We start from the raw sequence: 13,603 nt of genomic DNA on the forward strand, positions 1-13,603 counted from the left end.
CTTACTACTTTCCTTGGACTAGGATCATCACAAAGGAAATCTTATTCCTGACTCCATTTAATTTGTGTTATTGTACTCTCTCATCTTTCATTCTTTGGGTGAAAGAGTGTGAGTTGGTACTAGTTGTAAAATGTGCAGATTTGCCTGACTTAGCTCTTTGAGCTGGCCTCATTTCAGCTGCATCCCTCACTAAACTTGCCTTACCTCTTCCAGATAGATAGGGTGCATCCTTGCTACTGGGACAGGCCTTCCAATTACACCTTTTCTTCACGTCACCACAGCTCACTTCTAAGAATGACCTTATCCTACACTTTAGTGACGAGTTTAAGTGGGTCCTTCTTCACTGAAGCATTTCTCAAATACCACAGCCTGCAGAAATCTCATTCTTAAACTCCAGGAATGGGATTTTTTCAATGAGGGTGTTTGTCATACTACTATTTATATTTGTAAGTGTGCATAATGTATCTGTACCTGGATTTCAAACTTAAGGGTCACTTCTTCCAATTTTCACATAGACCTTTATTGAAAACACAGACTTGAATAGAGAACCATATGTTTAAACAACAAATAGCAGGGTAGCTTGCACAGGTGACTCAGTTCATTGGAAGCTTAATACTGAAAAATATTGCAATCTGGACAGCAAGACAAATAACAAATATGTTTTCAGCTCTAATATTCATTTGGCATCCACAAAATGATCCAGCTCAAATTAAGAATTGAACAAAGTTAACATCAGCATTAAAATATAAAGTTACAACATAAACCAGACTCTGAAAACCAAAGCACTACTCAGGGCTCTTTGGGAACATAAGGCTGATCAAAGGCAGGTGGTTATTCATATTAGCTTTGTTGTCCCACCTCAGGATCATTTTGATTGTCTATTTGGACTTGTAGTTCCTTAGCTAACTTCTCAAATTCATGGAATGCAGAAATAAGCGGCTCAAGATTGAAATCCTCATCAATTAAGGACATAGTCCCATTTTTTATGATATTACTGATATTCTGAAACATCTTAATGACAATTTGAATATTATCATTTGTCTCTTCTATGTTAAAGAGACCCACAAATATCGATAGAGCTTTGGCACTGAATAGTTTTTTTGCCACAATAGGATTTTCAGACAAATTCAATAGCATTTTCAGAATGTGAAACTTCGTTCTTGCATTGCCTGTGGTTAATAAGGAGAGAAACCCAGACATATAATTGGCAACCAGTGTGTGATAGTCAGTAGTTATAGTGAGGTGTCTAAGCATCCGTAATCCAAGCAGCTGCTCAGGGGAACCCACATTATGAGCAAGGGTTTCCTCACACACTTGACATATGAATGTCTCAATCATGTTTAGATTTGGGTAAGGTGGAGCCATGTGAATCATATTTTCCAGGAAACTTGTCCTAACTCGGGACGAAGGATAATTAAGCAAGGTTTCAATAAGTGAGACAACACCTGAATCCCGAATAAAATCTCGAGTAAATTGAGAAGCACTTCTCATACCCATTGCAATTTTAGATATTTCATGAATAAAAGGATCCCGGATTTTGTCCATTAATAGGAGGAGTTCTTCAAACTCTCCAGTACCAATTTTAAGCTCACATTGTATGCAGCTGCAGGACCAACTCTCAGGCTCTGCACTCTCCCTGGCCTTAAGATGCTCCCGAATTTCTCTGACTGACCTGTAGGATGGATCATACTGAAATGGGAACTCAGGTTCAGTCTGATCAGGCTGAAGCAGAGATTCCTGCTCTTCCCCTTCTGAGGTAAATTCTGCATGCTTGGGCTTTCCCTCAAACATTTCAGAGAATACAGATGCTGCTTCTTCAGGAATTCTAAAGGAGCTTGGAGATGGGAAGCCAACTCCATGACAAGGACCAGGTTTGAATTCAACAGTGACCTCTTCCCAAGTTTGGGGCCTGGATGATGTCTTAAGTTCCTCCTCAGCTGAATGTCTGAATCTGGAATTAGCCTTGTATACAGGACTGGGATTTAGGTCAAAGCAGGCCTCATCCCTATCCCAGAACCAGGATCCAAATATGGCCTCTTCTTCAGACTCTGGCCTGGCCTCTTCTCTGGCCACAGCTCCCAAACTGGACTTTTCCTCAGTCCAGAACAAGGATCCACCAATGGCCCCCTCCTCCACCCCTGGTCTGGATTCACAGATGGCAGAAGCCCCAGCTTCCATACCAGCCTCTTTCTCTGCCCAGAACCAGGACCCAATAATTACTTCCTCTTCACACCTGGGCTCTTGTTTGACCCTGCCACTGTTATTAACATCTTTCTGGGCCCTGGGCTTCAAGATAGCATTAGGCTCTTCCTTGTCTCTGGTCCTAAATCTACTATTTGCCTCTTCTCCAGGCAAAAACCAAGACTCCTTATAGTACTCATCTTCAGACTCAGATTCAAAAAAGTCCTCTCTCTTTGTCCTGAGCTTGGACCTCATATTTGCCTCATCCTTGACTCTGGGCCTGAATAAGTTATTGGTATTTTCTCCAGCCCACAAGCAAAATGGGTTGCCAGACTCCTCTTCAGACCCAGACCAAGAATCAATATAGGGATCTTGCTTGGATCTGGGCTTGGATCTAGGGTTAGGCTGATGTTTAGCCCTGTGCCTGGACCTGGTATTGGCCTCTTCCCTGGGCCATGATCTGATACTGGCCTCTTCTCCGGCCCAGTAAGAAGACATTGTAGAGGTCTCATCTGCTGACCAGAATCCAGACTCATTAGAGGTTTCCTCTCTGGCCCGGGGCCTGGGATAGCACCAAGACCCCATATTAGCTTCCTCCCCTGTTCCAAACCAGGGTTGGATTCCTGTCTGAACCTGGGAGCCAGGAAATGTCTCAGTGTCCACATTGACCAGTTCCCTATCCACAGACAGGGCCAAAGGTTTAGCAACTGACCCAGAATCAGTACTGACAAGTGGCCACGCTACAGCATTGGTCTGGGCCAAGCTCTCTGTCTGTGACATTGCCTCTGCCCCAAACTCAGTCTGGGCCCAAGCTTGGGTTTCATCTTTGGGCCTTGCCCCAGGGATTGCCTTGGCCTCAGTCTTAGGACGTGCTCCCCCTACTGCCTTGGCTTCAGCTTTGGGCCTTGCCCCAGCCATTGCCTGGGACTCAGTTTTGGGTCTTGCCCCAGCCATTGCCTGGGACTCATTTTTGGGCCTTGCCCCAGACATTCCCTGTGATTCAGTTTTGGGTCTTGCCCCAGCCACTGCCTGCGATTCAGTTTTGGGCCTTGCCCCAGGCATTGACTTCGACTCGGTTTTGGGCCTTGCCCCAGACATTACCTGTGCCTGGGTCCTAACCTTGGGTCTGACCACCAATGGGACTTCATTCTCTCTTTCAGCCCCACCCCCAACCTCTTCTCCAGCCTTCTTTTCAGGCTTCGCCTGAGCAGAAGGTTCAATCTCAGCCCCAGTCATGGTGTAAGTTACAGAGGAGGCCCAGTTAAGTAACTCTATCCTAGTCTCAGCCTCTACCACAGACCTCTCACAGTTTTATATCTTCACACTGTTCTTTCAGTGATTCACGTAGTACAGTTGGAAACAAATGTTAGAATCAATCACCAGTCCAGCAGTCAATCAACTTCCTTCCGAAGCCTAGCCTCAGTCAATATCACAGACAAAATGCAGAAGAGGCACAACCAAGCTGGGGGATGGTGGATGTTCCTGGGTAGGTGCAGACCTGTTGAGGGTGGTGGTCAGCAGCAATTCCAGCACCACTAGAGCTGCCACTGGAGGTGTATCTAGGTAAAGAAAAATGACATGGGGCTTTGACTATCTTCCAATTGTATCACTCCATGCAGCGATTCACACAGAGAGACTGGACCTTGAGTGCTTAGTAAAACAGTTGAAAGTATTTCTGTCACCCTCACTTCACCCCACACATTAACCCCCAGAGTGGCCACATTATTTTGCCTGCTATGAAACAGGTGTGAGGTTAGTAGGAAAGGGGGTTGCCAACAGGAGAGGCTGAGGAGCCTGTAGGCTAGACCCTAATCACTCTTAGACCAGTGTTATCTCCACTTCCCCACCCAAATTTGTACCCACTCTCATACCACCTGCAGGGATATGGTGCAATTTCTTCCTCCTTACTTTCTTTCAGTGGTATTAAGCCCTATAGCAGAGAGAAGGCTGTCCTATAGAAATGTAAACATGCAGGAGAAAATGAACTCTGACTGCTTAGTTAACCGACACACTGATGCCTAATGTAAACATATCTCTGTTTAAAGTTCTAATTTGTCTAATTTTTCCTGTCTACTGGTCTCTGTTTTCAGGTCTTCTCCTCCAGTCACAACCTAATCCACACCTACCCCAAAATTCCTAATACCTCGTGCAGGAAATGGACAAGAGATGTGGCAATGTGCAAATCTGGCAGAGTAGACATGGATCAAACACATACAAGTGGATCAAAGACACCTGCTGTGATCTTGTTCTGAAACTATCCCCTGTATTGCTGTCCTTCACACCAACCTCCAGAGATTTGAGCCAGTCTCTTCCTCCTTCCCTTCCTTGCAGAAGTGAGCAGCTTTAAAGCAGGCCTAGGGACAAACAGATGAAAAAGCATGACACTCAGGAAACCATGGTAGCAAGTGAGCTCTGGATGAACCCACAAATACCAAGGATGGGAATCCAATATTGGTTTTTCAACAGAGTCCTCTTGGTAGAATATTCTAGTTTTACATAAGCTCTCCATTTCAGAGTTGCAGACAAGGACATCGCTTGACGTCACACTCTTCACATAGCTCCTTTCTCCAATTCTAAGGATTCACCACTAGGTGTACCACATCCCACTGCCTTGCGCAGCATAAATTGGGGGAAGGGTGCCCGCATATTCTAGAAAAAGGTTGTGCAGTGGCACTTGCAATTACTTCTTCTGTCTCACCCTCACCTCCTAGTCCATCTTTTCCTGCCACAAATTTTGGGTGGAGGTGAGGAAGGAAGACAAGGGAAGTGCTTAGAAAGCTAATACAAAGAAGAATTTTACAAGGTATTCCTGGATGCCTGACCTGTTCTGGTCGCAGTCACCCCACCCCGATTCGGGTCTCCACACTGTGGCTGCTGCCCACCGCCGCCCCCCGCCCCCAGCTCCACACACACCTCCAGAAATCCAGGCCATTGTCCTGCTCCTCCTTTTTCTGAAGCCTCTCCTTTACAGATGCACCCTGCGGGACGAAACCGCCAGACCTACCGCGCAGAGAGAAGACTTTGGCATCAATCAGCCGCCTGTGGTAAGGGACGGCACCCGCGGCGCGGGCCCAATAGGGCCCTTTCCAGAATCAGGGCCCGGAGTGGCCAACTCCACCCGCCACCCGCTCCCGCCAGCGGGGCACAGCGCTCGGACGCCGCCCCCCTCTCCCGCCCCGGCGGCTTCCCTGGGCGCCCCCCACCCCAGCACCCGCTCCGCCATTTCTTCCTCGGCAGCCTCCCCCCAGAGCTCTCCCCCGGCACAGGCACCGTCGAGGGCGGGTCGCGGGTCCCTGGAAAGGTGGCTGCGGAGTGGAGGGCGCAGTTCGTCTCCACAGGATCCGAGGGAGCCAGCCTCTCCGGCCAGCCCCGTGCCCTGGGCCCGGCCCGCGCGGGTCGTCGCCTCTCCTCGCCAGGGGTCCCGTGGCGCTGCGCACCTCTCTCAGGCACCAGCTACGACCGGGTCGCCTCCTCTTTGCCAGGCTGCCAGGGTCTGGGGTCCGGGAGGGCTGGAAGCGGGCGACAGTGGGGGCCTCCCCGCCTCCCCCACCCCACGACAGCCCCACTTGCCTTCACAGGCTCAAGGTGCCGGTCGTTGGGCTCCCCCTCCTCTCAGAGCTCCTCACCCGGATTCCCACCGCCTTGCGTGCGGCCACAATTGCAAAGAGGCGTCCCGCCCCCCCCACCCCCCCCCGCGCTGCCGCACCAAACTGGGCAGGGGCTGCGCAGGATGCGGCACGAAACGCTCGCGGCGAGGGTGTCGGGAAGGGGGGCGGAGGGATACGGCACGAATGGGCTCGACGCCCCCTCCCCGGCCCACCCTAGTTCCGACCCAGAGGGGGCGGGGCCGGGAGGAGCCCCAGCCTAAGGGGCGGGCTCACAGCAGCCCGCCTCTGCAGACAGACCTCGGCGGCGACCACCCCCTCACTGCTGGCACCGCGATATGTGGGACCGGGGGACCGTTAGCGGTGGGGGCTAGCATCGAGAGACCGGGGGTGAGGGGGACGGGGGGGGGGAAGGGCGGAGAAAGTGCGCTGCAGGCAGCAGCGGATGGATATCAACCGCCCCTCGGTGTGGGAGAGCCCCCAGACTGCTCACCGTCTGCCTGCCCCCCTCCCCCATTCCGTCCGCCACCCTCACTCGAGGCTGGTGGGCGAGGGGCTGTCAGGACAGCAGGCTGCAAGGGGAGAGACGACCTAAGCCCAGACTGCCCCGGAGGTCCTGGGGTGGCCCTTTCCTTCATTGCTTCGCGGGGCCACGGAAGGGAGGAAGGTGGGCGGGGGTTCCCATGGAGGCCTCACCACTGCGCCTTTTCTAATGGAAGGCGATCTACACACCTGTAACCTGAGCAAACCAACCACTGCTCTGCGCCCATTCTTTCTGCCACACTGCTGTTTTCCCCGCCTCATTCAAACCGGTAACATGGACGGGATGAGCACTGGGTGTTATTCTGTATGTTGGTAAATTGAACACCAATAAAAAATTAATTTATTAAAAAAAAAAAAAAAACGGTAACATGCTTTGCCATTTCGCGGTCCTCACAGTTAGTTGCCCAAGAAGGAGGGCCGTTTTTTTCCCTATCAGGACCCGCACTGGGTCATACGATCTTTCCTGTCTGTTGCCCCCGTGGCCCGGTGCCGGGCTGGTCCTGGCTCCTCTTCAACTGGGCTATCAAGTCTCTTGCAGTCCCATCCAAGCTCTCACGATCTTCGGCAGTGTGGAAATGTGGCAGGGATTAGAACCAGCTTGGATCTCAGCCACTTGCCATACACACCTGTCTAGTTTCCCCAGCCACACTTTGGAGGAAGGCGTCATCCTGTACCTACTGCCCCAAGACAGAAGCCTGGTGGTTCTTGAATCCTCTCATTTCTTTACCTTTACATCCTTCCTGTCGTCTTGAGCCCTTCCTTTCTGTGCTCCATGGCACAAACAGAGCAACATGTTTAGGCTCCACTGTGGTTGAGCACAAACCTGCTGGTGCCCATTTTAAACCCAATTAAATGGCACTTTCACTGTGATAGGCTGAATAAAGGTCCCTCAATGACGTCCATATCCTATTTTCCAGAACCTGTAAATATGTGATGTCACAGGGCAAAGGAGAAGTAAGATTGTTGGCGAAATTAAGATTACTAATCAGCTGAATTTAAAATAAAAATATGCTGGGTCTCTTCCTGGCCAGTGTAATTACAAAGGTACTTCAGATGTGGAAGAAGTAGGCAGAAGGGTCAGTGTCACAGTGAAGTAGAAAGAGAAAGCATTGCTGGCTTTGAAGATGAAACAAAACCAAGGCCCAAGGAATGCAGGTAGCTTCCTGATGCTAGAAAAGGCAAAAGCATTTCAGAGAAATGAATCCTGGCCATCGCCTTCATTTCAGACCAGTGAGATCCTTGTTGTTTTCCCAACATCCAGGACTGTAAGATAATACTTTTGTGTTATTTTAAGCTGCCAAGAATGTAGTAATGTGTTGACAACAGCAGTAGGAACTGAATTTACTCACCATGTTGATAAAGTCCATTCCCCTTGACTTACTTTACTTAGCCTTGAACCCCTGGGAAGATCACCTTGGGGGCTCATCTCTTACCCCTATAACCACCCTCTCCAGCAACCCCCGTCTCTATTTTCTAAAGAAGAGATTTTTGCAGTGGCCTTTGAGGTTTATCTTGAAGAAAGTCCCCATTTGCTGAAAATCACTGATGTTTTTGAGGATGAAAAGGGAACCATATTCTTTCCAGGAATTTTCAGATATTTTAATTTCATTCCAGGAATTTTCAGATATTTTCATTTCAAGTTTTGTTTTTAAGCATTTATTATAACTGTGCAATATTTAGGTGATAAAAATATCTGGAGATGATTCTATACAGTATCTGGACTGACAGTGGATATCAATTATCAGAGGAGGGCTTCTTTTTACTGTGCTGTTTAAATGGCTTTAGTTGAATTGTGGATCATTTTTTTCTTTGTTCCATAGCATACCCTCTTGGTTGAATGCCAGGCTTGAAGAAGGGAGTCTGAGCTCTGCTGGGATCTGTGGGTGTGTGTGAAGGTCTTTACCTCCCTGAACTGTTCTTTCACTTTCTTAAAGTCTCTGGTGCCTTTCATTAATTCAAGAAATACAAATGAATACTTTTATCTTAGGCACTGGAATCAGAGTAGAAACAATCGTGAAAGAAATCCCTGTTCTTGTGGACGCTACCTTTACTTATGGTTTCAGTCTCATCCTAAACGTTTACAGATATAGTCAAAATCATCCTGGCACAAGCTCCTCTGATAATTATGGATGTGGTAGAATCTTGATTCCAAAATCTTTCTGACAGAGGGATGGATCTATCAATAGCTGAGAGATTTTGTTGTAAGACTTTAAAATACTTGTTGAACAATTTATTGTGAATTTATTTAGAGAACAGGCACTATTATTCATTAACATTTCTTGAACTGAGAAAGGCCCTATTTTAAAATCTTCAAGTGTATTAACTTATAACAATAGTGGGATATTACCAAAATATACTATTAGAACCTTCATGTAACAGGTGAGGATACCAACTCAAATAGATTAAATTTCACCTTTAAAGTCAGAAAGAAAAATGATTAAAAGATTAAGGGATACTGACCTATGTCTACCTGTTAAGCAATATTTAGTTCATCCTACAATGGATTACAGTCTAACAGATTGCAACAGCCATGGTTCCACTATCACTGACTGCACTAGTACCTGTGTCACCCTGACACCCCTGAAATCTAAATCTCAGATTCAAATAATCCCCAATTGTTAAGCCTGAGATATAGAAGCAGCTGTGCTGATTAATCATAACTACATCTCTGCCCCCAGCCCTACCCCCTACTTCCCACAAACATGCGTGTGAACTTTCACAGTGGCATACACCTTGCCTGGGGACCAGGCATGATCTATTCCTTGTCTATCTCAATCATCATGGACACAGATCTTTTTTTTTTTGTTCTTGTTTTTCACTTAGCTTATTTTGGCTCTTTTTTTTTTCCCGTTAGAATCAGTTTGCTGATATCCACAAAATAACTTGTAGCATTTTGAGTGGTATTGCATTTAATCTATAGATTAAGATGGGAAGACCTGACATCTTGAAAATCTTGAGCTGTCCTATTCATCCTCATGGAATATCTTTCTACTTATTTAGATCTTTGATTTCTTTCATGGGTGTTTTGCAGTTTTCCTCATAGAGATTTTATACATATTTTTGCAGATTTTTACCTAAATATTTAATGTTGGTACTAATATAAATGGTATTGTGTTTTTAATTACAAATTCCAATTTTTCTTTGCTGGTATATAAGAAAAAATAGAAATTTGCGTATTAACCGTGTATCCTGCAAAATTGCTAATTGCTCATTAGTTCCAGGGCTTTTTTGTGGATTGAGATATTCTATAGACAATCGTGTCATCTGTGAACAACTACAGTTTTAATTCTTCCTTCCCTGTCAGTCTACCTTTATCTCCTTTTTTTCTCCTATTGCATTAGCTAGGACTTCCAGTTTTATATTAAACAAGAATAGTGAGTGGGGATATCCTTTCTTTGTACCTGATCTTAGCATCTTACCCTTATGTTAGCTGTAAATTTCTGTAGAGACTCCTTATTAAGTTTAGAGAATTTTTTTCTATTCCTAGTTTTCTGAGTTTTTATCATGAATGGGTGTTGAATTTTGCCAAATGCTTTTTCTGCTCTATTGACATGATCATATCATTTTTCTTCTTTAATATTTGATGTGATTGATTATATTAATTGATTTGCACGTTGAACAGTTTTGCATACTTGGAATACATTCTACTAGGTTGTAGTGTATATTCTTTTTATACATTGTTGGGGCTTATTGGCTAATATTTTGTGAGGATTTTTACATCTGTCTGCATGAAATATATTGCTCTGTAGTTTTCTCTTTTTGTAATATATTTGCCTGGTTTTAGTATTAGTCTGTAGTTTTCTCTTTTTGTAATGTATTTGCCTGGTTTTAGTATTAGGATAATGCCAGTCTCCGAATTTTGGGGGGAATTATTCCCTCAGCTTCTATTTTCTTTGAGAGATTAGATAAAATTGGTATAATTAGTTATTTAAATGTTTTGTAGGATTCACCAGTGACCCTGAGCCTGGTGCTTTCTCTTTTGGAAGGTTAAGCATTGATTCAACTTCTTTAATAGTTATAGGTTAATGCAGATTATCTATTTATACTATTTATATTTGTTTTAGTTTTGGTAGATTGTCTTTTAAGGAATTGTTGCAATTCTGTGTTATTAATGTTTTGGACAAAGTTGTTCATACTATTCCTTTATTATCCTTTTAATGTCCATAGAAATATTTCTAGTATCCACAATTTGTGTTTTTCTCTTTCCCCTTAAACTACCTAGTGACTTATAAATGTTAATAATCTTTTAAAGAACCAGGTTTTGGTTTTATTGAGTTTCTCTATTGATTTCCTGTTTACATTTTGTTGATTTTTCTGCTCTAATTTTTATTATCTTTTTTCCTTCTGATTAATTTGGCTTTAATTTGCTTTTCATTCTTTAGTTGCCTAAGGTGGAAGCTTCAATTATTGATTTTTAGATCTTTTTTATTTTTTAATATATTCGGTCATTGCTATAAAATTTCTCTGTAAGCACTGTCTTGCATCTCACAGATTTGATAAATTGTATTTTCATAATGTTTTTTCGAAATATTTTAGTTTCCCTTAGGAGTTCTCTGACCTGAGTGTTATTCAGAAGTGTGCTGGTTAATCTCCCGGTATTTTAGGGTTTTATAGTTATTTTTCTGTAATTTATTTCTAGTCTAATTCCACTGTGATCTGAGACCATAGTTTGTTTTTTATTAAAGATTTATTTATTTATTTATTTATTTATTTATTTATTTATTTATTCATGAGAAACACACACAGAGAGAGAGATAGGCAGAGACACAGACAGAGGGAGAAGCAGGCTCCACGCAAGGAGCCCAATGTGGGACTCGATCCCAGGTCTCCAGGATCACACCCTGGGCTGCAGGCGGCGCTAAACTGCTGCGCCACCGGGGCTGCCCTGAGACCATAGTTTAAATGATGTATGTTCTTTAAACATTTTTAAGAAGTATCTTATTTATTCATTTGAGAGAGAGTGAGAGAGAGAACATGAGTTGAGAGGAGAGAGGCAGAGAGAGAAGAAACAGACTCCCCACTGAGCAGGGAGCCTGCCACTGGGCTTGATCCCAGGACCCTGGGATCATGACCTGAGGCCAAGGCAAGCACTTAACTGAGTGATCCACATGGGCACCCCTTTTAAAAATGTGAAGGTGTGTTTTATGTCCAGGATATGATCTATCTTGCTGAATGTTCCAGGTGAGCTTGAGAAGAATGTGTATTCTGCTGCTTCAGATGAAGTATTTTATAAATGTTAATTAGATCCTTTTGATTGATGGTGCTGTTAAGCTCAAGTTGGTTTTTACTGATTTTATACCTACTGAAATCTGTCAATTTCTGATAGAGGGGTATTGAAGTCTCTACCTATAATAGTGGATTTGTTTATTTTTTCCTCACAATTCTATCAGTTTTGCCTCACATATTTCTGCACTCTGTTGTTAGATGCATATACAGTAAATATTGTTATGTCTTCTTTGACAATTGAGCTTCTTATCCTTATGTATTATCCACCCCCCTTATCCTGGTAAGGTTTCATGCTCTGAATTCTGCTTTGTCTGAAATTAATAGAGCTACCCCAGCTTTCATTTGTTTAATATTAGCATAGTATTTCTTTTTCCATCCCTTTATTTTTAATTTACCCATGTCTTTATATTTAAAGTGTGTTTCTTTTAGGCTACATGTAACAGTATTTTATTTTTTTAACTTACCCTGACAGTCTCTTTCAGTTGGTGTATTTAGACCGTTGACATCTAAAGTGATCAAGTGATCATTGATATAGTTGGATTAATAGATATTAAATTAAATACATGTTTATTCCTGTTTCCTATGTTGCCTTTAGTCTTCATTTCTTTTCTCTTTTTCTGTCTTCTCTATTTTATATGATATCATCTCTCTTCTCTTAGCATATCAACAATATTTGTTTTTATTTTGTTTTAGTGGTTGCCCTAGAGTTTGCAATATACATTTACAATATATCCAAATTCACTTTCAGTTAACACTGTACAGCTTCACAAGTAGTGCATGAACTTTATAACAGAGTATTTCCAATTCCTCTCTGTCATCCCTTATAACATTGCTGTCATTCATTTTACTTGTCTATAAGCTGTAATCACCACACATACTTTTGATACTATTTTGAACAATCTGTTATCTGTTAAGTCAATTAAGAATAAAAAGAATATTTCATTTTATCTTAATTTATTCCTTTTCTAATACTATTTAAAAATATATAGAGAGAGATCTGAGTTTCTGACCTATATAATTGTCCTTCTCACTGAAGAATTTTGATTAACATCTACTGGAGACAAATTCTCTCTCTCTCTCTCTCTCTCTCTCTCCTCATTTGTCTGAGAATGTCTTTATTTTTCCATCATGTTGGAAGAATAGGCTTCCAGATACATAATTCTAGGTTGGTGGATATTTTCCTCCAACACTTTAAATATTTCGCTTCATCTTCTTAAGCTTGCAAGGTTTCTGGAGAGAAATCTGATGTAATTCTTACCCTGTTCATCTCTATACGTAATGTGGTTGTGTCTCTGTTTTGTTTTTCATTTTTTAATATTTTCTCTTTGTCTTTGATATCCCACCATTTTTTTTAGAGATAGCCCTAGCGGGGAGGTGGGGGTAGGGGCAGAGGGAGAGGGAGAGAATCTTAAACAGGCTCCATGCCCAAGACAGAATCTGATGCAGAGCTTGATCTGATGACCCTCTGATCATTACCTGAGCTGAAATCAAGAGTCAAATGCTAAACTGCCTGAGCCACCCAGGCACCCCAGATATTCCTCCATTTGAATATGATATGCACAGGTATATATTTTCTAGTTTTTATCCTAATTTATGTTTTCTAAACTTCCTAGATCTGTGGTTTGGACTGTGCCATTAATTTTGGAAAATTCGGGGGAGGAGGGGCAAGATGGCGGAAGAGTAGGGTCCCCAAGTCACCTGTCCCCACCAAATTACCTAGATAAACTTCAAATCATCCTGAAAATCTACGAATTTGGCCTGAGATTTAAAGAGAGAACAGCTGGAATGCTACAGTGAGAAGAGTTCGTGCTTCTATCAAGGTAAGAAGACGGGGGGAAAAAAAGAAACAAAAGGCATCCAAGGGGGAGGGGCCCTGCGAGGAGCCAGGCGAAGGCCGGGGCAAGTGTCCCCAGGACAGGAGAGCCCCATCTCGGAGAAGCAGGAGCTGCACCAACCGTCCCGGGCTGAAAGGCGCCCGCAGGGAGTTAGAGCAGGACCCTAGGAGGGCGGGGATGCCCTCAGGCTTCCTGGGACACTAACAGAGCAAC

The 13,603-nt window shown here is 43.9% G+C and overlaps 1 protein-coding gene across 1 annotated transcript; it reads right to left on the reverse strand.

Annotated features, from left to right (window-relative positions):
- Nucleotides 1–495: 495 nt before the first annotated feature.
- On the reverse strand, nucleotides 496–3,417 carry GPRASP2 (G protein-coupled receptor associated sorting protein 2). The gene has a single exon (XM_072815397.1). The coding sequence runs from the start codon at nucleotides 3,415–3,417 to the stop codon at nucleotides 841–843; it is 2,577 nt and encodes an 858-aa protein (XP_072671498.1). The 3' UTR covers nucleotides 496–840.
- Between the last annotated feature and the right edge of the window lie 10,186 nt (nucleotides 3,418–13,603).

This window comes from Canis lupus, chromosome X, assembly GCF_048164855.1.
Source record: "Canis lupus baileyi chromosome X, mCanLup2.hap1, whole genome shotgun sequence".
NCBI lineage: Eukaryota > Metazoa > Chordata > Mammalia > Carnivora > Canidae > Canis > Canis lupus.

Coding starts and splice junctions, on each gene's coding strand:
- GPRASP2 (XM_072815397.1), bottom strand. CDS start 3,417: ATGACTGGGGCTGAGATTGAACCTTCTGCTCAGGCGAAGCCTGAAAAG.